This window comes from Macaca fascicularis, chromosome 15, assembly GCF_037993035.2.
Source record: "Macaca fascicularis isolate 582-1 chromosome 15, T2T-MFA8v1.1".
NCBI classification, from domain to species: domain Eukaryota; kingdom Metazoa; phylum Chordata; class Mammalia; order Primates; family Cercopithecidae; genus Macaca; species Macaca fascicularis.
Genome location: NC_088389.1, coordinates 122751563 through 122776304, shown reverse-complemented (window position 1 = coordinate 122776304; position 24742 = coordinate 122751563). Strand labels below are relative to the sequence as shown.

The 24742-nt window shown below is 39.9% G+C and overlaps 1 protein-coding gene across 4 annotated transcripts in view; it reads right to left on the bottom strand.

Moving 5' to 3' along the window:
* Positions 1–24742, bottom strand: part of CENPP (centromere protein P) — a 271071-nt gene that overhangs the window by 214541 nt on the left and 31788 nt on the right. For all 4 annotated transcript variants that reach the window (XM_005582256.4, XM_074017859.1, XM_074017857.1 and 1 more), the window contains exon 5: positions 3712–3808. In XM_005582256.4, coding sequence (XP_005582313.1) covers positions 3712–3808 — 97 coding nt within the window. The remainder of the gene's footprint in view (positions 1–3711; positions 3809–24742) is intronic.

Genomic DNA, 24742 nt, shown 5'->3' with positions numbered 1-24742 from the left:
AAAGTAAAAATATGCTGTCTCCATTATATTCATAATGTTTCATTCTTGACACTAATAATTAAAGAGGCTTTAAATTTTAAAATAATTTACTTCTTACATTGCTGAAAAAAACTAAAGACATACATAAATGGAAAGGTATCTTGTGTTTATGGATGGGAAGATTTAATGTTGTTAATACAACAATACTATCTGATATGATATGCAGACTGAACACAGTTGCCATCAAAATCTCAATGATGCTTTCACACAAATAAAAAAGAATTCACCTTAAAATTCATATGGAACCTCAAGAGACTCCCATCTTGAAAGGAAGAATAAAGATAGAAGACTCATATTTCCTAACTTCAACATTTACAACAGAGATACAGTAATGAAAACAGTGTGTGGCTGAGCGCAGTGGCTCACACCTGTAATCCCAGCACTTTGTGAGGCTGAAGTGGGCCAATCACTTGAGGTCAGGAGTTCGAGACCAGCCTGGCCAACATGGTTAAGCTCCGTCTCTACTAAAAATTCCAAAAAATTAGCCAGGTGTGGTGGCGGGTGCCTGTAATCCCAGCTACTGGGAGGCTGAGGCAGGAGAATCACTTGACCAGGAGGCAGAGGTTGTAGCGAGCTGAGATCGCACCACTGCACTCCAGCCTGGGCAACAGAGCAAGACTCTGTCTAAAAAAAAAAAAAAGAAAACAGTGTGGTACTAGCATAAGTACAGACATACAGACCAATAGAATAAATTAAATAGCCCAGAAATAAACCCTTCCAAATAGGGTCAGATACTTTTCAACATAAGTACAAAGACCATTCAGTGGAGAACGCCAGTCTCTTCAACAATGGTGCTGGGAAAACTGGATATCCATATACAAAAGAATGATGTTGGACACCTACCTTATGTAATATTAAAAAACGAACTAAAAGACCTAAACTTAAGGGCTAAATTATAAAATTCTTAGAGGAAAATATAGAGGAAAACCTTTATGAGATTGAATTTGGCATGAAATTACTTGGATTTGTCACCAAAAACACAGGTAAAAAAGAAAGAATAGATAAAATGGTCTCCATCGAAATTGAAAACTTTTGGGAGAGATTTGTTAAAGGATACAAAATTACAGTTAGGTAGGAGGAATAAGTTCTATACCATTGTAAGATGACTACAGTCAACAATAAGGTATAGTTTCAAATAGCTAGAAGATACTGATGGTTCCCAACACAAAGAAAGGGTAAATGTTTAAACTGATGGAAATGCTAATTACCCTGATCTGATCACTCTACATTATACATATTGAAACATCACTATGTACCCTATGAATATGTAAAATTACTATTAGTCAATTAAAAATAAATTTTAAAAATTAAAAATTTCTCTTCATCAAAGGGCACTATCAAGAGTCAAAAGACAACCCAGAGAAAGTATTCTGAAATCATATATTTAAGAAGCAATTAATATCTAGAATATATAAATAACTCTACAATTCAACAACAGAAAACAACCCAATTCAAAAATGGGCCAAGGACTTGCAGAGACATTTCCTCAAAGATATACAAACGGCCAACCAGCACATAAAAATATGTTTAACATCACTAACCATTAGGAAGATGTAAATCAAAACCACAATGAGCTATCACTTCCTACCCATTAGGTTGGCTATAGCCAAAAAAAAAAAAAAAAAAAAAAGCAGAAAATAACAGTTATTAAAGTAGTTGTAGAGAAACTGAAGTACTTGTGCTTTGCTGGTGTAAAATGGTACAAGCACTGTGGAAAAGAGTATGCGGTTCTTCAAATAATTAAACATAGAATTACCTTATGATCCAGCAATTCTATTTCCAGGTATATAATTACACTTAAAAGAATTGAAAGGGGCGCAAACAGATATTAGTACACTAATGTTCACGGCTGGATTATTCACAATAGCCAAAAAGTAAAAACAACCAGTGCCCATCAGCAAATGAATGGATAAACAAAATGTATATACATTTAATGGAATATGATCCAGCCTTAATGAAAATAAAAAAAAGGCAGGGGGAGGGCACTGGGCTTGGGAGGCCAAGATAGGTGAATTGCTTGAGCCCAGTAGTTCGAGACCAGCCTGGGCAACATGGCGAAACTGCATCTCTACAAAAAATACATAAATTAGCTGACATGGTGGCAGGCGCCTGGAGTCCCAGCTACCTGGGAGGCTGAGGTGGGAGGATCACCTGAGCCAGGGACAGTCGAAACTGCCATGAGCTGTGATTGCAACACCGGACTACAGCCTGGGTGACATAGTGAGACCCTGTCTCAAAAAAAAAAAAAAAAAAAGAAATCTGACACTTGCTATGACATAGAGAAACTTTGAGGACATTATGCTAAGTGAAAGGTCAATCCACATATATGAGGTACCTAGAATACTAAAATTCATAGAAACAAAAAACAGAACAGTGGTAGCAAGCGCTAAGAGAAGGCAGGAATGAGGAGCTAATGTTTAATGGGTATGTTTCAGTTTGGGATGATGAAAAACTTCTGGAGAAGGATAGTGGTGATGGTTACAAAACATTGTGGATATTGGTGATGGTTACAGAACAATGTGATTGGTTTTTTCCACCCTAGTAATGTTAAAACTAGCAAAGACCAGCTCCTAGAAGGTCTCTACCCTCTATAGGAAAAATACACCAATTATACCTCCATACCTGCCTGGAAAGCACATAGAGTCAAATCAGCTTTGGAAATGGAGACTAGTGCTCCCATTTTCCATCACCCATTCAAATGCATAAGGAAACAGCAACATTAGGTGATTCATTTATTACCGTAACAGCCAGCACACTCCCTCGTCATTACTGTATTGTACCACTTGCGAAGCAGAAATATTTAATTTTTCTGGCACAAGACTACATATGATAAAATATAACAAAATCATGAGAACACCTCAAGGTACTGTAGTACAGAACTGCCCATGTTTCTTTGTGGAAAAAAATCCTAGGCCTGACAGATTTTATCAGCTCAACCAAACAGAATAAATAATAATAAAAAACAATAGAATCCCAAATAAAGGAGAGTTAGTACAAGTCCTAAAAACAATAGTCATGACCTGGTTAGGCTTTTGAGGGAATCTGAACCTTGAAATATTATTTAAGTTGACTTTCGGAACTGGTTTCTGTGTGGATTAATGCTGTCAATAATTTGATGCTACCCAAATGAGTAGAACCCGAGGTATTACAATGCAACCAAACTTAATTTCAGTTATGCCCGAAAACAAAGAAAGGGAATAAAAAGAAGTACTTTAAGGTACCCATATCAGGCTTTAGGAAGCATTACTTCACAAGAATCAGGCTTTGGTATTTAAACTCGAAATGTACAATTGAGAAGCTGAAAACACAGAGTCTGGCTCAGGAAGTTAGCAGTATACCACTACATGATAAGCCTGCTGTGATGACATTCTTTATTAACATTTGTTGTTTTCCTTCAAGTACTCTTGAAAGAATGGTTTTTCAAAATGTGCATTTTAAATAAATTTGAATATAACCACACTTCTTTCAAGACATTCCACAATATAAACTGTGTGCCAATTTGTACAGAAGTAATCCTCCTCCAGTTATGCCAAATAATCGCAAATTCCAAAAGTCAATGAGAATATTTTCTACTGTTTGAAAGCTTTTAAGAAAAGGATGTATGGATGAATCCCCAACTAATATCAGCTTTGTTTTCCATATATGTTTAAATTCAAAAAGTTCAGACTTTACCTTGAAATGTTTAAACGTGCGCTTACGATATTCAAACCACTCCACAAAAAAATGCAGGCTTCGAAAAAACATGAACAGATCTTTTCTGTCTTCTGCTCTGTAGGAATAAATGATTCTCTGATTAATAAATATCATTAAATGATAGACCCAATCTAGCTTTATTTCTTATTTTTCCTTTTCATGTATCCTACACTAAAACCAAAAACTACTTGATGTAGTTCTACATATCAATTCCTGCACTTGTGTGTGTGTGTTCCTCTGGTGTGACTGCTAATGCTACTTTCTCAGCCTAGAACACCCCTTTCCCCATTTTCAAATGTTTAAGTCTACCTATTATTCAAATCACTCAAATGCCACATTCTCTGAAATTTTATTTGATGACTATAGTATAATAAAGAATAATGAAGAATAGACAGTATGTAAGTGCCAGTTTCTGGCATAGTGCTTTAAAACCTTTGGAACTTCCTGAGTGATAGATGTGTCTTTGTTATGCTAATGAGCTGTCTCATAGTGGTTCCTACATATTGCAGACTGGAGGCGCTTCACCAGGAAAACACATCGAACACATCACCAAACACATCATTTGAGGGCTAACCAGGAGCATGGCAGAGCTTCCTGGTTGGTGAATACACTGATGTGCTGGGAGGATAATGTGCCTGGATTCCACAAGGAATCTCTGTCTCCCCAACCCCCAGACCTTCATCTACGCATTACTTCCATTTGGCTGTGTCTGGGTTGTATCCTTCATAATAAAATGCTAATTATAAGTATAGTGTTTTCATTAAGTTCTGTGAGTGGTTCTAGTAAGTTATTAAACCTGAGAGATTTGTGGGAACTCCAGAATTTATGGCCAGTTGGTCCTGACTGCAGGTGGACCCTGACACTTGCAGCTGGAGTGTGAAGTGGAGACACTCTTGGTGAAGACCTCTGCCTGTAACCTGGAGGGTCTGTTAGTGTGAGAACCGAACTGAGCTGCAGGACGTCCAGCTGGTGACAGAGAACCCTTGTCAGAACAATCACCACACCACCACACCACATATCCTATTCCCTAACAGCTAGAAATAATCTCATTCCTTTGCCTATGAGAACTCTCACAGGAATGAGTCTTAATTCTCTTAATAGTACATCTATATTAATAATGTAAGCCACATACACCACAAGTAACTTGAAGGCAAGCACCACGTATCATTTAATCATTCATTTGATAAATGATTGCGGGAGCTGAGTTCCTGTACCAGTCTTTAGATAGAGTAAGCATATTCTACCCCAATGCTTCCATTACCTATAATTTAAAACCATGGACACAGCACATAAAGCAAACATCAGAAACTCTGAAATGTGGAAAGAAGAAAGCAGGTCAGGTAGAGTCTTCAGGAATCAAGGGAGGACCTGGAAATGAATTCCTTAGGATTTATTTTTGCCTTCTGTATATCCCAGTCTGTACACAGGAGCAAACTGCAACCCGGAATTACCAAAGGGTACATTAACAACAACAACAACCCCAAAAGCCTCGGGAAAGACCATTCCCTCTAGCCAATGGAGATCGTGCAAGATGAAAAGAAACAGGCCTGGCAGAAGGGAACCCTAATGCCAAAGAGGAGCTGTGCCCCTTTCACTCCTAATCAGGCACTTTAGCCACAGAGGCTGAGGTGTGAAGCCTGTCGACTATCACTGCCAACAATAAGAAAAGCAGGCAAAGCAGAGTCCTCTCATCTCCCAAACGGGTACTGCTACCAGAAAGACTGAGAGAGGAAGCTTTGTCAGCAACGCCCACCTAACACCAAGCAAACATAAGCAAAGAAAGGATGTCATTTCTGTTCTCGACCAACATGGCAGCTGCACACACAGTGGGGTGCTGTGTTAACTTTCCACACCCTGCACGTAAGTCATCCCAAGAAGAGATAAGGGAGAATCAGAGAAGAGCAGCCTTCAGACAAGAATCTTTTACATCTGTTTATGAAGTCCTAAATAACCCATACATAGAATGAACCAGAATCTACATAGAAAAAAATACTGAGAACTGAATTATAGTGTAGAATAATTTCCAGAATTCACATTGGCCTTGGGATAGTACATGAGTGGGGCAGACCACAACAGGATATTGAACTACAGACTAAAGTGGGCTGGGGTGTGCTTTTGACTTAGAAATGCATCAATAAGAACAACAACAAAAAAATGGCAAAATAGGAAGTGCTAGGGGTCATCCTGTCTCAGAAACACTGAAAACTATTGCATAGCTGTCAGAACCACTTTTACTGGAATGTGGGAAGGGAGTAAAAAGCTTACAACTAAGAAAACAATCAGGAAAAGGGCAACTGAAAAAGGGTAAGAGCACTTTGTAGTATTTTAAAATACCCTTGCCACACTCCCTACCTGGCCACAGTAGCAGTCTTAAAGATAGCATGCTACTTTACTAGCCTGAGAACCTAATCCTGACAACAGTCAAAGGGATCCCATTCCCAAGGAATTGTTTGTCTTGACTTGGCTCCCAAGTAAAAGGGACCTCATTCCCAAGGAACTGTTTTGATTCAAGGGTCTGAGTGCATTTCAGCTAAGTCAGAACTTTGTTGCAATTGATACAGGAGCTAGAAAGAAATTATTTAGGTAGATAGTGAGGGTTAAGGAGCCCTCAAGCAAGGCTTCCCTTTTAATAAAAAGCAGCCCCCAAATCATTTCTTTTCTAACAAAGAGCAGCCTGAAAAATAGAGCCGCAAACATAGATAAGCAAGCTGGAAGCCTGCACAAGTAAAGGCTGTGCAATAGAAAAGGAGGCAGTGTCTGATTTACATAGGACATGAAAAATTGGTCAGACCAGGTGTGCCACTTGCATAGGATGTGAAGAAGCTGGCCGCCCCATCCTAATCTTTCATTATGCAGATGGATTCTCTACCGGGCCAGCTCCATGTTGCCTGCTTTTTTACTGTAACATACCTGGCTTCCAGGTAGCCCTGGAAACTTATCCTGTTGAATGACTAGCGGAATTACTAGCCCTGGAAGCCAGGTATGTTAAACATACAGGCTCCATCTTGCCCTTTTTTTTTTTTTTTTTTGAGACAAAGTCTCACTCTGTCGCTCAGGCTGGAGTGCAGTGGTGCGATCTCCGCTCACCAAAACCTCTGCTTCCTTAGTTCAAGTGATTCTCCTGCCTCAGCCTCCCAAGCAGCTGGGATTACAGGCGTGCACCATGATGCCTGGCTAATTTTTCTGTGTATTTTTAGTAGAGACAGGGTTTCACCATATTGGCCAGGCAGGTCTTGAACTCCCAACCTCAGGCGATCTGCCCACTTTGGCCTCCCAAAGTGTTGGGATTACAGGCGTGAGCCACTGTGCCCGATCTCCATCTTCCCTTTTCTTTGTCACCACGTGTACAGTAAAAAAGCAGGCAACATGGAGCTGGCCCGGTAGAGAATCCATCTGCATAATGAAAGATTAGGGTGGGGCGGCCAGCTTCTTCACATCCTATGCAAGTGGCACACCTGGTCTCACCAATTTTTCATGCCCTATGTAAATCAGACACTGCCTCCTCAAGCTCATCTGTAAAACCTGCATTTGACTGCAGAAGTGGCAACCTGTTGCAGGAAGTCAGGGACCCCGAACGGAGGGACCGACTGAAGCTGTAGCAGAATGACATAAATTGTGAAGATTTCATGGACATTTATTAGTTCCCCAAATTAATACTTTTATAATTTCTTACACCTGTCATTACTGTAATCTCTGAACATAAATTGTGAAGATTTCACGGACACTTATCACTTCCTCAATGAATATCCTTCTGATTTCCTATAACTGTCTTTACTTTAATCTCTTAACCTCGTCATCTTTGTAAGCTGAGGAGGATGAATGTCGCCTCAGGACCCTGTGATTGTGTCAACTGCACAAATTGTAGAGCATGTGTGTTTGAATATGAAATCTGGGCATCTTAAAAAAAAGAAGAGGATAACAGCGATGTTCAGGGAACAAGAGAGGTAACTTTGAACTGGCCGCTGGTGAGCCGGACGGAACAGAGCTATATTCCTCCTCTTTCATAAGCAAATAGGAGAAATATCACTGAATTATTTTTCTCAGCAAGGAACATCCCTGAGAAAGAGAATGCGCCCTGAAGGTAGGCTTACAGACAACCTCTTTTTAAGGCGTTGTCTTTTACAGTCGAAGCCGAAGGGATGAAATAAGCCCCGGTCTCCTATAGTGCTCCCAGACTTACTAGGATGAGTAAATTCCCACCTAATAAATTATGGTCAGACAGGTTACCTGCTCTCAAACCCTGTTTCCTTGTAAGATGTTATCTATGACAATGCGTGCCTGAAACTTCATTAGCAATTTTAATTTTACCTCATCTGGTGGTCCTGTGATCTCGCCCTGCCTCCATTTGCTTTGTGATATTTTATTACCTCGTGAAGTATGTGATCTCTGTGACTCACACCCTATTTGTGCACTCCCTCGCCTTTTGAAAATCACTAATAAAAACTTGCTGGTTTTATGGCTCAGGGAACATCACGGCTACTGCCAACATGTGATGTCTCCCCGGACACCCAGCTTTAAATTTCTCTCTCTTGGGCTCTTTCCCTTTATTTCTCAACCCAGCCGAGACACTTAGGAAATAGAAAAGAACCCACGTTAAACATCGGAGTGAGTTCTCCCGATAGCAACCCATTTTCTCCAGGACCCCTCTCTGTGCAGACAGTTCTTCTCCTTCTTTCACCTATTAAATGTCCACTCTTAACCTCACCCTGGTATGTTCACATCCCGGTTTTTGGTGGCTGTGGGACAATGAACCTTGAGTATTACCCCAGACAACATGAAGACATAGCTACACAGGGGATATTTTTCAAAAATACTAAAAGGCAAATTAACAAGTCGCTGCTATGTAGGGCAAAAGAACAGTTGAGACAAACAACAGATATGCGGAAAGCCAAGAGAAGAAAAGGTAGGGAATGAGAATCTTTGGGGGATAAAGTCTTGGAAAAAGCGCTCAAGTATACCAGGGAACTAGAAAGCCACTGAATGCTCACGGCAGAATGCATGCTTAGAAGAGAACTGAGGGGAGCATAACTTCAATCTCTGGCTAATCACTAGGCTAAGGACAGGACTAAGGCAGGGTTGTGAAAGACCTGGCTCAGCACTGAAGTAGTGTCCCCATACAGAAACAAAATGCATAGACCTGGAGATGATATCCTTTTTTCTTTTTTCCTTTTTGCCCATCATAATATTCAAAATGTACAGTATTTAATGACAATAACAAAACCTAAGCATGCAAAGAAAAAAGAAAATACGGCCCAGTCACAGAAAAAAAAAAAAGAAATTAACAGAAACTTATCCTGAGAATGACTAGTGGAATTACTAGGCTATGACTTTAAATCAACTGCCTTAAATATGTTTAGAGAACTCAAGAAAAATCAAGAGAACAAAGTATGCAACAAACAGGAAATGTCCATAAAGAGAGAAATTTTTTTAAAAGAAATAGAAATTTTAGAACTGAAAAGTACAACAAATGAAATGAAAAATTCACTAAAGGGGCTCAACAGCAGATTTGAGTGGGCATAAGAATCAGTAAAAATGGCTGGGCGTGGTGGCTCATGCCTGTAATCCCAGCACTTTGGGAGACCGAGGTGGGCAGATCACAAGGTCAGGAATTTGAGACCAGCCTAGCCAATATGGTGAAACCCAGTCTCTATTAAAAAAATACAAAAATTAGCTGGGCGTGGTGGCATGTGCCTGTAATCCCAGCTACTCGGGAGGCTGAGGCACAAGAATCCCTTGAACCCAGGAGGCAGAGGTTGCAGTGAGCCAAGATCACACCACTGCACTCCAGCCTGGGCAACAGAGCAAGACTCCGTCTCTCAAAAAAAAAAAAAAAAAAAGAATCAGTAAAAATGAATGTAGGTCAAGTGAAATTATCCAGTCTAAGAAAGAGAAAGAAAAAAGAATGAAGAAAAATAAACAGAGCCTAAGAGACTTGTGGGACACCCAGAAAAGTACTAACATATACATAATGAAAGTCAAAGAAGGAAAGTTGAAAAAAAATGGGAGCTGAAATTATATCTTGAGAAATAACAGTCAAATCCCTCTGGATGAAAAAGTTAATATACACATCCAAGAAGTGCATAAACTGCAAACTGGATAACCTCAAAGAGATCCACATCAAGAAACATTATGGTAAATCTGTTGAACTCCAAAGAGAATCCTGAGACTGATATCCAGCAAAAGTATCTCTTACAAAGCAATAAAAATTAAGACATTCCCTGATTAAAGAAAGCTGAGGTCTGTTACTTGTAGACTTGACCTACAAAAAAATGCTCATGGGAATTCTTTAGGCTGAAAGGAAAAAACACTGGACAGTAATTGAAAACCATACACAGAAATAATGAACAATGGTTACATAGGTAAATAATAAAGAAAGTATCATTGTATTTTGATTAATAAGCCCTCTTTTTCCCATATGATTTAAAGACAAATGCATAAAACAAAAATTACAAATCTATGTTAATGGTCAAACAATGTATAAAGATGTAATCTGTGACAATCACAATATAAGGGGGAGAAACAGAGATATAAAAAGCAGAGTTTTAAAAGGTATTATTAATACCAATCTAGTTTAGTATTCATTTAAACTAGGTTGTTATAAGTTTAAGATATTACCTGTAATTCTCAAGGTATCCACTAAGAAAATAACTAAAGATTGGGAGGCTGAGATGGGCGGATCACCTGAGGTTGGGAGTTCAAGACCAGCCTGACCAACATGGAGAAACCCCGTCTCTACTAAAAATACAAAAATTAGCTGGGTGTGGTGGCGCATGCCTGTAATCCCAGCTGCTCGGGAGGCTGAGGCAGGAGAACTGCTTGAACCCAGGGGGCAGAGGTTGCAGTGAGCCAAGATCATGCCATTGCACTCCAGCCTGGACAACAAGAGTGAAATTCTGTCTCCAAAAAAAAAAAAAAAGAAAGAAAAAGAAAAAGAAAAGAAAATAACTAAAGAATACATCGATAAGGAAAGGAGAAGAGAATCAAATAGTACACTACAAAAATCAATTAAACACAGAAGAAGGCAGTAATGGAAGAATAAAACAAAAAATAAAGAAAACGAATACAAAATAGCTGGGCATCATGGCTCACACCTGTAATCCTAGCACTTTGGGAGGCCGAGGCAGGACGATCACCTGAGGTCAGGAGTTTGAGACCAGCCCGGCCAACATGGTAAAACCCATCTCTACTAAAAATTAAAAAAAAAAAAAAAAAAAAAAAAATAGCTGGGCATGATGGTAAGTGCCTGTAATCACAGCTACTCAGGAGGCTGAGGCAGGAGAATTCCTTGAACCTGGAAAGCGGAGGTTGCAGGGAGCCGAGATCGTGCCACTACTGCACTCCAGCCTGGGAGACAGAGTGAGACTCCATCTCAAAAAACAAAAACAAACAAACAAAAAAACAATAAAAAGTCTCCTAACATAGAAAAGACCAGGACCAGAAGGAGTAACAGCTGAATTCTATCACATATACATAGAAGAACTAATATTAATCCTCCTGAAACTATTCTTACATCATCAAAGAGGAGAGAATTCTCCCTAACTCACTGCAAGAGGCCAGCATTACCCTGATACTAAAACCAGTTAAGGACACACAACCATAAGAAAACTACAGTCCCATATTCCTGATGAACACGGATGCAAAATCTTCAACAAAGTAATTAGCAAACCAAACCAAACAGCACATCAGAAATATATCATGATCAGATGTAATTTATACCAAGGATGCAAGGATGATTCAACATATACAAATCAATAAATGTAATATATCACATCTACAAGATATAAGGAAAAAATATAATCTCAATTGATGCAGAAAAAGCATTTGATAAAATTCAACACCCTCCCAGGATTCAAACACTTAACAAATTAAGCACGGAGGGCATATACCTCAAAATAATACAGGCTACATACAAAAAACCCAAGCTAACATCATAAGGAACAGGGGAAAGTTGAAAGCCTTTCCTCTAGAAACTAGAATAAGACTTCTACCACTCCTATTCAACATATGCCTAGTCCTAGCCAGAGCAATAAGGCAAAGGAAAGAAATAAAAGGCATCCCAATTGGAAAAGAGGAAGGTGAAATTGTCTCTTTTTGCTTATATGATCTTATATCTAGAAAAACCTAGACTCTACCAAAAAAATCTTAGATTTGATCAATGAATTCAGTTAAGTTGCAGGACAAAATCAATGTACAAAAATCAGTAGTGTTTCTATACACCAATAACAAATGAGTCATCTCATGCACATCCCAGGCTCACTGCTTTGAAGAATACTGTTAAAATGACCATATTGTCTAAAGCAATCTAGCAATTCAGTGCAATCCTAGCCAATCTCTAGAGATAATCAACAATTTGCCCTTGAGTGAGCTTTTCAAATGCAAAACAACCAACCCAGAATCCACACCTCCAAACACCTCCTTTACCAGGTTCTCTCTTTACCAGTTCTCTCCAGTATCCACCTGCTGTAATCACCCCAGGGCCATGTACAAGAGAGTTAACTAGGCTCTGACCCAGAGCCCACTGAAATTATTCAAACAAGCCAAGCTTAAACCAGCTTACGCTGCCTCAACCATTCCTTCCCACAGAAACCACAATAAAAGCTCTTGCCCATAGATTCCCCTCTCCTATTTGTCTCTTGACTGACCCCAGTGCTCCTCATGTGGCCCCTGTGGTGTGGTGTGCCTCTCCCTCTTGTGAACTGTAACTACGTTTTTAATGGCAATTGTCTCTTAATCTGTTAGCTTCACTATATTATTTGTTAATAATAATAAAAGCTATTAAAATAGGCTCCATTTATTTTTAGAGAGAGTGTGTTGCTCTGTCACCTAGCCTGGAGTGCAGTGGCATGATCATAACTCACTGTAACCTGGAGTTCCTGAGCTCAAGTGACCCTCCCATGTCAGCCTCCTGAGCAGCTACAACTACAGGCAGGCAGACCTGGCAAATTTTTTTCAATTTCTTTTTTTGTAGAGACAGGGTCTCACTATGTTCCCAACACTGGTCATAAACTCCTGGGCTCAAGCGATCCACCCATCTTAGCCTCCCAAACCATTAGGAGTACAGGCATGAGCCACTGCACCTGGGCCATTTATTTTTAACTTTTAAATATTAACCATGCAGTGCATATGAACATAGATATATGTCAAATGTAAGCTGCTGATTCCTGTTAGTAGCCAAAAAAACTATCCACAATATATAGATATACAATATACAGAGGTGAGATTTAGTTTCTCCACATCTGATCACTCAAAAGGTTCTGTAACAGATGATGAACTCATTGGGACTGCTTCCCAGAGACCTCATGAAATTGGTCTTCACAGCAGCTATAGTTATGTTTTTATGGAGGTGGTTAATTTGATGCAGCTCTTGATCGTTGAATAAATGGCCCCATGAAGCTGCTTTGAAGCTAATTTTGATAAAATTATTGGAAGCTGGAATACAGGCTGAGTATCCCTTATCCAAAAATGACTGGTACCAGAAGGGTTTCAGATTTTGATTTTTTTTCAGATTTTGGAATATTTGCATGTATATAATGAGATCTCTTGGGGACAGTGTCCAGGTCTTAGAGGTAATTTTACACAATATTTTAAATAATTTTGTGTGTGAAACAAAGTTTGTGTACAATGATCCATGAGAAAACAAAGGTGTCACTATCTCAGCCACCCATGTGGATGATCTGTGGTTACTTAGCATCATCATCATTCCTGATACTGAATTTATGATACCAATAAGCAATAATTTTCTTAACTTATTCACACATAAGAACTTAACAGTAAAAAAATGACATGTCATTAAATAGTGAAAAAATAATGTATGCAGTGCAGTATCACCAAATTACCAGTTACCAGCTTCTAAAAAACAGCAACAACTGGCCAGGCGCAGTGGCTCAAGCCTGTAATCCCAGTACTTGGGAGGCCGTGGCGGGTGGATCACGAGGTCAGGAGATTGAGACCATCCTGGCTAACACGGTGAAACCCCGTCTCTACTAAAATACAAAAAATTAGCTGGGCGTAGTGGCGGGCCTCTGTAGTCCCAGCTACTCGTGAGGCTGAGACAGGAGAATGGCATGAACCCGGGAGGCGGAGCTTGAGGCAGGAGAATGGCATGAACCCGGGAGGCGAAGCTTGCAGTGAGCTGAGATCACGCCACTGCACTCGAGCCTGGCGACAGAGTGAGACTCTATCTCCAAAAAAAAAACAACAAAGAAAACAAATGGCAACAACTAACAATGGTAGGCTTCCAGTCTCCACCTATGATGCTGTGTTTTGATTAAAATGTTACTGTATGCCAAGTGCGGTAGCTCACGCCTGTAATCCCAGTGCTTTGGGAGGCCGAGGTGACTGAATCACCTGATGTCAGGAATTTGAGAACAGACTGGCCAATGTGGTAAAACCCCATCTCTACTAAAAATACAAAAATTAGCTGGGCATGATACTCGGAAGGCTGAGGCAGGAGAATCGCTTGAACCTGGGAGGCAGAGGTTGCAGTGAGCCAAGATCGCAACATTGCACTCCAGCCTGAGCAACAAGACTGAAACTGCGTCTCAAAAAATAAATAAAATAAAATAAAATGTTACTGTATACCGTATTTTATTTTTTTAGGTGAGAAGAAACATAAGAAGCAGTTGTGGGACCAAGAAATGGGTTCTCTAGGGATGAGGAGGCATTCTGCTGGATGGCTCCTGTAGAACCATTTTTAAATGTTTCCTCCAAAGGCTGGGCACGGTGGCTCATGCCTGTAATCCCAGCACTCTGGGAGGCTGAGGCGGGCAGATCACTTGAGGACAGAAGTTCTAGACCAGCCTCCCCAACACGGCGAAACCATGTCTCTAATAAAAATACAAAAATTAGCTGGGTGTGGTGGCGTGTGTCTATAAGTCCAGCTACTCGGGAGGCTGAGACAGGAGAATTGCTTGAACCCCAGAGGTGGAGGTTGCCGTGAGCCTAGATGGTGCCACTGCACTCCAGCCTGAGAGACAGAGTGAGACTCTGTGTCAAAAAATAAATGAATACATAAAAACAAAATAAATGTTTCCTCCACAGTTATCTGCCTCATTAACAACAGTTTTTGTCTTATTAATCTAGCTTTGATTTTAGAATCTGACATGATTTCTTGTTTTGTTATGAATGCATGCTGCTACCACAGCTGAAGGGAGCTGGGAGGGTCTTTTTCCCTTGAGGATGTTGAATGAACTGTGTTGTACACCTGCGGTTTGACTGCAACCTGTCACAAGTCAGGTGTGGAATTTTCCACTTAAGGTAATCATGTCAGCAATCAAAAAATGTCAGATTTTAGAGCAGTCTGGATTTCAGATTATAGATGTTCAACCTGCCAGAATTCCATGAGAGCTCTTGGGGAAGTCAGTACTGAACTAACTGAATCGTGATCCTCTCAAACAACGTCCTCAAAACAGTCTCAGATGTTTGAAAAAATGAGCATGTGTGTATAATAATCATTCACTCCTATTTGTCTACAATGATTAATCAGAGGAATAATTTCTTCCCAAATCCCTTCCAGGTATAACTTTTTATACTTTTCTGTGCTTTATTTTAAAAATAATGCCTTTTTAAAAAGAAAAAGACCACAAATACTGAAGAAAGCATCTGGCACATAAAATTCATTACTGAGGACTCTAACAAGATCAGTTGAGTGATCTGTAAATAGTGGTGGGCATATATACTCACTAAAGGAATTTAGGAATCTGTGCCACAAGTAATACCAAACAATACACAATCTGTAAAATGAAGTAATTTCATGTCTAGTGGGTGGCCCAAAGCAGCATTGTTTTTTGTCTATCTGGTTTCACTGAGAAGGATTCCCCAAGTGCTGGCAATCATCCCATGTTATAAAGAAGAGATCTAAGTTATGGATGTTCTTCTACAGTTCCATCATTCCAATTCCAGTAAATTCCATCATTTCTCAGATATATTTTATTCTTTAATTCATAAATTTATAAGGTTTTAGAATGGGACAGACCCCTGGAAATTCTTTTTTTTTTTTTTTTTTTTTTGGAGACAGAGTCTCGTTCTGTCACCCAGGCTGGAGTGCAGTGGCACTGTCTTGGCTCACTGCCAGCTCCGCCTCCCGGGTTCACACCATTCTCCTGCCTCAGCCTCCCGAGTAGCTGGGACTACAGGCGCCCACCACCATGCCTGACTAATTTTTTTTGTATTTTTAGTAGAGACGGGGTTTCACCTTGTTAGCCAGGATGGTCTCAATCTCCTGACCTTGTGATCCGCCCACCTCGGCCTCCCAAAGTGCTGGGATTACAGGTGTGAGCCACCGCGCCCGGTGAACCCTGGAAATAATTCTATCCAGTTCTTTCATTTTGCAGATAACTCCACAGAGATTAAACACTTTTTCTAATTCAATGCTGTTAGTCATTAGTTTAAGGAAAAAAAAAAAAGAAATGAAATACATAAAGATACACTGTCCTCATTATCACAAATTTATAATTTATACGAGGATAAGAATAGTTATAGGCTGGGCACAGTGGCTCACACCTATAATCCCAGCACTTTGTGAGGCCGAGACGGGGTGGATCACCTAAGGTCACAGGTTTGAGACCAATCTGGCCAACGTGGTGAAACCCCATCTCTACTAAGAATACAAAAATTAGTAGGGCATGGTGGTGGATGCCTGCAATCCCAGCTGCTCAGGAGGCTGAGGCAGGAGAATCGCTTGAACCCAGCACGTGGAGGTTGCAGTGAGCCAAGATTGTGCCCCTGCACTCTAGCGTGAGTGAGAGCATGAGACTCTGTCTCAAAAAAAAAGAAAGAAAAAATAAAATAAAATAAAATAAAAAGGAGTAGTTATAATGCAAGGCATAATTTGCTACATTTTTGATACATTTTTAGAGAGTACCTAGGGTTGATAACCAACTGACATGATCAGGCCAGGCAACCTCCTCCATGTACTCCTATGTCGCATTCTCAATGAGGCCTTCCCCAATCAAGCTATTTAAAAATGGTACCTTCCCTCCTCCTGTGCATCGCAATCTCCTATCCTAGTTTATTTTCTCCCCACCACTTATCGATATCTAATATATTATTTATTTTACTTATCTGTTTTGTTTATTGCCTGTTTCCCCTACTAGAAAATAAACCTCTTGAATTTATGAAGACGGATTTTTCTTTTGTTCACTGCTACATATTAAGCACAACGATGGTGCTTGGCTGCAGAATAGGCAACACATAACTGTTGGATAAATGAAAGAATACTAGTGACTTGTCTGTCTAATCTCTGCTTAACTTCAGGTCTTACATTTTCAAGTGGTTTGTTAGATGATTCACTCAAGAACTGTTTGAACACCAACCATGTACAAGGCACTCTCCTAGGTGACCTGGGGCTAATACCACCCCTCCCTCTCCCCTAGAGTAGACATTGTATGCATTTATATTCCCATAGCACTTACTCTACCATCAATTACCATGTATCATTGGTTTTGCACATACACTAGGTTGTAAGCTTCATAAAATTGAAAATTATCTTGTTCATCATTCTATTCTTAGAGACTAATACAATGCAAAGTGTATAATATGCTTTTAACATACATGTATTTATTTATTTAAAAGTTTACATACAGTAAAATTCACTCTTTTTCTTAATTTTATGATTTTGACCAAATGAATAGAGTTGTGTATCCAACACAACAACCAGTTCCATCATACAGGGGAACATAAAGAAGAAGCACAGCAAATGTACTGTTAAGCCACAAGACAATGGACAAATACCTCTAAAGTACTCAGGAGAAAAAACTCAAAGAACCAAAACAATCAACCAAGGATTCTATACCCCGAATGATATCTTTCAAAACCAAAAATGAAATAAAGACTTTTAAGGCCAAAATCATAGAAAAAGCTAAAAAATCCATTAAAAGCAGAACATTGGGCCGGGCACAATGGCTCACATTTGTAATCCCAGCACTTTGCGAGGCCAAGGCAGGATGACCGCTTGAGCCCAGGAGTGTGAGACCAGCCTGGGCCACATAGTGAGACCCCTATCTCTAAGAAAAAAAATTTTTTAATTGGGGAAAAAAAAAAAAAAAGCAGGCCTTCACTACAAAAAACAATAGGATTGGCTGAGTACAGTGGCTCATGCCTATAATCCCAGCACTTTGGGAGGCCAAAGTAGATGGATCGCCTGAGCCCAAGAGTTCAAGACCAGCCTGGACAACATGGCCAAAACCCATCTCTACCAAAAATACAAAAAATTAGCTGGGCGTGGTGGTGCGTGCCTGTAGTTCCAGCTATTCAGGAGGCTGAGGTAGGAGGATGACTTGAGCCTGAGAAGCGGAGGTTGCAGTGAGCCAAGTTTGCACCACTGCACTCCAGCCTGGGCGACAGAGTGACACCTCATCTCAAAAACAAACAAAAAACCAATAGGATTGAGCAAATGAATAACTTTGTTGATATTTCTAGGAGCCAAGTTTCTCAATATGGAAGAAAGGATGTAGAAATGTGAAATGATAGTATGTATATAAACACATACATACTATAAACTGGGGATAAGCTGGAGTAGAACTGGACGCCTTGGTGTACAGTCACGATTTTGTAAATCATGTGTAGCTTAACGACAGGGATACATTCTGATAAATGCATTGTCAGATGATTTCTTTACTATAGGAACATCATACAGTGTACTTACACAAACCTAAATGGTACAGCCTACTGCAAACCTAGGCTATATAGTATGGCCAATTACTCCTAGGCTATAAACCTATACAGCATTACAGTACTAAATGCTGTAGGCAGTTGTAAAACAATGTTAAATATTTGTGCATTTAACATATCTAAATATAGGAAAAGTACAGTAAAATACAGTAATGTAATCATGAAACTACCTTGGTATATGCAGTCTGTCACTGATCAAAAAGTAGTTATGCGGCACATGACTATTAGTGCACATGAATATTTTATGAATCATGATTTCTTATATACAGGTTTGTGTGTGTGTGTATATATATGTATAAAAACATATTTTCTAGTACTGTTTGTTGAAAGAACCAAGAAGCAAAGACACTCCAATAGCAATGAACAGACCTAGTATCAGATCTTAGTCTCTAATACCATTTCCCACTAAAAGAAACTCTGGTTCCTCAGAAAAATTGCTGAATCTACACCTAGGGCAGGACAGGTATATCGTGAGCCTGGAAAAATCTTTTATTGACAGAATATGAGGAAGTGCTCAAAAATATAATAAGGAATTAACACATGGATTCAGGAGCCAGCTTAAAGAGATTCCCTCTGATCAAATCCGGTATAGTTTGAGCACCAAAATAAATAAGAAGAGAAGAAATTATAAATCGTTGGGAAAAAAAAAGAATGAATCCATACATATTATAAATATAGATATATACACATACATAGAGAATGGTGATCTATTTCTTAAGCATAATGCCAAATGCGTATTGAGAAATGTGGAGGAAGTAAGCGCTAGAGTTGAAAAATCATCATTTTGCAAACATCACAGTAGCGAGTAGATAAGGCAAGAATCATCAGTAGATGCTAAATTGAGGAAGGAATATTAATAAAGAGTAGTAACTGCGTGGTCATCAAGTGTGTCCCCACAGATTGCATATTAGAGCCAAGGGAGAAAAAATTAGTTATCATACAGTGGAGAAATATAACAGTTTCATTGAGTGAAAAACTTAGTATCACCTATGAGGGACAGCTATGCTGAGAAGGACAAAATATCATCTATACAGAATTTGCCTAAGAAGGCAGAGCCTCAACTGACCACAACAGAAGATCAAAGGCAAAATAAGAAACATTTTATTGGGGGAAAAAAGTAGAAAGAAAAAGAAACAAACAAAAACGTGGAAAGAACTTTTGTTTTTAGAGACAAGTCTTGCCCTGTGGCCCAGGCTGGAATGCAGTAGCATGATCATAGCTCACTGCAGCCTCAAATGATCCTCTTGCCTCAGACCCTCAGATAGCTAGAACTATAGGCATGCACTACTATGCCAGGCTAATTTTTTTTTTTTTTTTAACTTTTTGAAGAGATGGAGCCTTGCTCTGTTGCTCAGGCTGGTTGTAGGAAGAGCTTTTTAAAAAGATGACAAAGTGAAACATGGCAAAGAAAGGCTAGGCAATAACTCCAGATTAAAGGAGACTAAAGAGACATGACAACTAAATGCAATACTTGACTTTAGACTACATCATATAATTCAAGGAGAAAGAAGATGCAATATAAGATATTATGAGATCAACTAAGAAAACTGGATTATGGAAAGCATATTAGATAAAAGTATCATATCAATGACAATTTATGAAGTCGATCACTGCACTGCAATTATATAAGGGAATATCTCTAAACTTAAAACTGCACACTTGAGCTGGGTGCGGTGGCTCATGCCTGTAATCCCAGCACTTTGGGAGACCAAGGTGGGTGGATCACTTGAGGTCAGGAGATTGAGACCAGCCTGGCCAGCATGGTGAAACCCCATCTCTACTAAAAATACAAAAAAATTAGCCGGTCGTGGCGGTGCATGCCTGTAATCCCAGTTACTCAGGAGGCTGAGGCAGGAGAATTGAACCCAGGGAGCGGAGGTTGCAGTGAGCTGAGACTGTGCCACTGTACTCCAGCCTGGGCGACAGAGCAAGACTCCATCTCCAACATAACGTAACGTAACGTAACGTAACGTAACGTAACGTAACGTAACGTAACATAACATAACATAACATAACATAACAAAATAAAATAAGGCCAGGTACGGTGGCTCATGCCTGTAGTCCCAACACTTTAGGAGGCTGAGTTGTGCAGATCACTTGAGGTCAGGGGTTCGAGACCAGCCTGGCTAATATGGTGAAACCCCGTCTCTACTAACAATACAAAAATTAGCCAGACGTGGTGGTACGCGCCTGTAAGAGGTTGCAGTGAGCCAAGATCTTCCCACTGCACTCCAGCCTGGGCAACAGAGTGAGAATCCGTCTCAAAAACTAAATAAATAAAGTAAAATAAAATAATAAAAATGCACACTTAAGTATTTATGGGAAATGAGCCACGATATATGCAACGTGTCCTAAAAAGGCTCCATATCAAGAACAGCAACAGAAACATTAAAAATCTTGATAAACATGGCTGGGCATGGTGGCTCACGCCTGTAATCCCAGCACTTCGGGAGGCCGAGGCGGGCAAATCACAAGGTCAGGAGATTGAGACCATCCTGGCTAACACGGTGAAACCCCATCTCTACTAAAAATTACAAAAAAAATTAGCCGGGTGTGGTGGTGGGCGCCTGTAGTCCCAGCAACTCTGGAGGCTGAGGCAGGAGAATGGCGTGAACCTGGGAGGCAGAGCTTGCAGTGAGCTGAGATCGCGCCACTGCACCCCAGCCTGGGTGACAGCGAGACTCCGTCTCAAAAAAATCTGGATAAATATGACAAACTATTAGCCTTTTCTTAAGTTACTTAAAGTACGTATGATGGTTGAAGTAAAACATAATGTTATCTAACAGGGTTATTATTATTACTATTTTTGAGACAGGGTCTCACTCAGTCTCCCAGGCTAAAACACAATAGCATAATCATGGCTCACTGCACTGTCAAACTCCTGGGCTCAAGTAACTCTCCTACCTCAGCCTACCAAGCAGCCGGGAGTACAAGTGAACTCCACCACAATAAGCTATTTCTGTTGTTGTTGTTTTTGTAGAGATAGGGTCTTCCTTTGTTGCCCAGATTGGACTAATGGAGTTTTTCAGCACATACATGTGAATATAATTCACATGAAAACTACCATATGAAGCAGGGAGGGGAAGTGAACCATGTGGTTATAGGACTACAAGACTATAATTGCAGTGGTAAAGTATCAAATCTAAATAGACTGTTAAAAGTTAGGTTATGTATGTTGCAATCCCAACAGCAACCAATAAAGAATAACACAAATATAGCCAAAACATGAATGAAATAAATTAAAAGAGAATATTAAAATATATTTAAAGGAGAGGGTTTTGAGAAGATGACAGAATAGGAAGTACCAAAATTCCATCTCTCCGCTTACATAACAATTTCACTGGCAGAATCTGTCTGATACAACCATTTAGAAACTCTTAGTCTAATGAAGGCTGGCAACATCCAGGGAAAGGCTTGGAGAAGGGCTTGGATGGTAAATTGTGATTAATTTTAGTAAATTTCAGCTCTTAGTGTAGCAGCAGCTACCCATTTCTTCACCCCCATCCCCCTGGCAGGCAGTCATGTGAGTATAACCAGAGCAGCTTACACACAGCTTATGGAAGGCAGAGCAAGCCAAAAAAAAAAAAAAAGAAGGACCCTGTCCTCCAGCCATAAGGGATCTGTGTTTTGGTCACTGCTGCTTCTCATTATGGAAGTGTAGACAAAGAGTCAGGCAGCCATTGTAGTTACACATCCCCACACTTTTGAAAACCCTGCTTCCTACAGTTGAAGTGATTTCCAGGGGAATTAAAAGGCCAGAGCCCTTTTTTTCCCCACCTTCATTTTCTTCATTTTCCCTTTCTAAGAGCCAAACAATCAAGACTAGGACATTGACAAATAACCGCATCTAAGGGGAGATTCTGTAAGAGACTGCACATATCCATGGAAAGCTTCAGGCCCAGAAACAAACTGAGAGGACCTTAAGTTTATACCTCAGGTTAATCCCTGGCACAGAGGTGGCCTACGAAATATGAATAAATAAACAAATAAAAATAATAACAATAACAAAAAAGCCTGGGAAAGAGGGAGAATCTGACTTTGGGGGTTACCACATTATTAGGTTCAAATGAGTCCTTTTCAACAACAACAACAACAACAACAAAACACAAGGGATACAAATAAATAGAAAAGAAGGCTGGGCGTTATGGCTCATGCCTATAATCGCAACACTTTGGGAGGCCAAGGCAGGCGGATCACCTGAGGTCAGGAGTTCGAGATCAGCCTGACCAACATGGAGAATCCCCCTCTCCACTAAAAATACAAAATTAGCTGGGCGTGGTGACACATGCCTGTAATCCCAGCTACTTGGGAGGCTGAGGTAGGAGAATCACTTGAACCCGGGAGGCAGAGGTCGCGGTGAGATGAGATTGCACCACTGAACTCCAGCCTGGGCAACAAGAGTGAAATTTCGTCTCAAAATAATAATAATAATAATAATATTAATAATGAGGGAGATGATCAAAGGGATGTGGCTGGAGAAAAGAAAAATAAAAAATAAAAAAGTACAGGAGAAATTAAAACATTCTCAGGTAAACAAAAACTGAAGGAGTTGGTTATCATTTAACTTTCTCTGTAACAAATAGTCAAGAGAATTCTGTAGAGTGAAAGAAAGGACACTAGACAGTAATCTGAAGACTTATTAAGAAATAGACTCTTAGAACATATGGAAAAAGGTAAAAGAAGAAAAAAGCTTTAAAAAAGAACAAAAAAAGACTCAATAAAGGTAAATGCATATAAAATTATAAAAGCTAGTATTTTTGCAACAATAGTTACTCTACTTTTTGTTTCCTACATGATTTTACAGACTAATACATTTTATTAAAATTAGACTAAAAGCTAGTATTAATGTCATTTTCATTTGTGACTCCACATTATTTTCTACGTAATTTAAAAAACCAATGCATTTTAAAGAATTATTAGTTTACATTTTGGGGTGCACAACATATAAATATATAAGTTCGTAACATCAATAATTCAAAAGGCTGGGGATTGTTGTAGGAAGTCAGGGACCCCGAATGGAGGGACTGACTGGAGCCGTGGCAGGGGAACATAAATTGTGAAGCTTTCATTTTAATATGGACATTTATCAGTTCCCAAATTATACTTTCATAATTTCTCATGCCTGTCTTTAATCTCTTAATCCTGTTATCTTTGTAAGCTGAGGATGTGCGACACCTCAGGACCACTGTGACAATTGTGTTAACTGTACAAATTGATTGTAAAACATGTGTGTTTGAATGATATGAAATCAGTACACCCTGAAAAAGAACAGAATAACAGCAATTTTTAGGGAACAAGGGAAGATAACCATAAGGTCTGACTGCCTGCGGGGTCGGATAAAAAGAGCCATATATTTCTTCTTGCAGAGAGCCCATAAACAGACGTGCAAGTAGGAGAGATATTGCTAACTTCTTTTCCTAGCAAGGAATATTAATATTAAGACCCTGGGAAAGGAATGCATTCCTTGGGGGAGGTCTATAAACAGCCACTCTGGGAATGTCTGTCTTATGAGGTTGAGCTAAGGACTGAGATACACCCTGGTCTCCTGCAGTGCCCTCAGGCTTACTAGGGTAGGGAAAAACTCCACTCTGGTAAATTTGTGGTCAGACTGGTTCTCTGCTCTCGAATCCTGTTTTCTGTTGTTTAAAATATTTATCAAGACAATATGTGCACCGCTGAACATAAACCCTCATCAGTAGTTCTGCTTTTGCCCTTTGCCTTGTGATCTTTGTTGGACCCTTATTAATTCTGCTTTTTGTCCTTTGAAGCATGTGATCTTTGTACTTACTCCCTGTTCTTACACCCCCTCCCCTTTTGAAACCCTTAATAAAAACTTGCTGGTCTGAGATTCAGGCGGGCATCACGGTCCTACCGATATGTGATGTCACACCTGGTGGCCCAGCTGTAAAATTCCTCTCTTTGTACTCTTTCTATTTCTGAGACGGCCAACACTTACGGAAAATAGAAAGAACCTACGTTGAAATATTGGGGGTGGGTTCCCCTGATAGGGGACAGAGCTGTAAAGAAACACAGGTCTTTCCAACTTTTTTTCAGTTAAAGTGGCATAAAATGGATTTGCAAGGACATGTGTGGTGGCTCGTGCTTGTAATCCCAGCACTTTGGGAGGACAAGGCAGGAGGACAGCAAGAGTGCAGGAGTTCAAGACCAGCCTGGGCAATACAGTGAGACCCCTTCCTTTAGCATTTTTAAGTGGATAGGATGGATAATCAAGTGGATAGGATAACCCACTACTCAGCCTCTTTCCCCAGCCGCCCCATCATTGATCAGTGGGCCCATGAACAAAGTAAAGTGGCCATGGTGGCAGGGATGAAGGTTATGC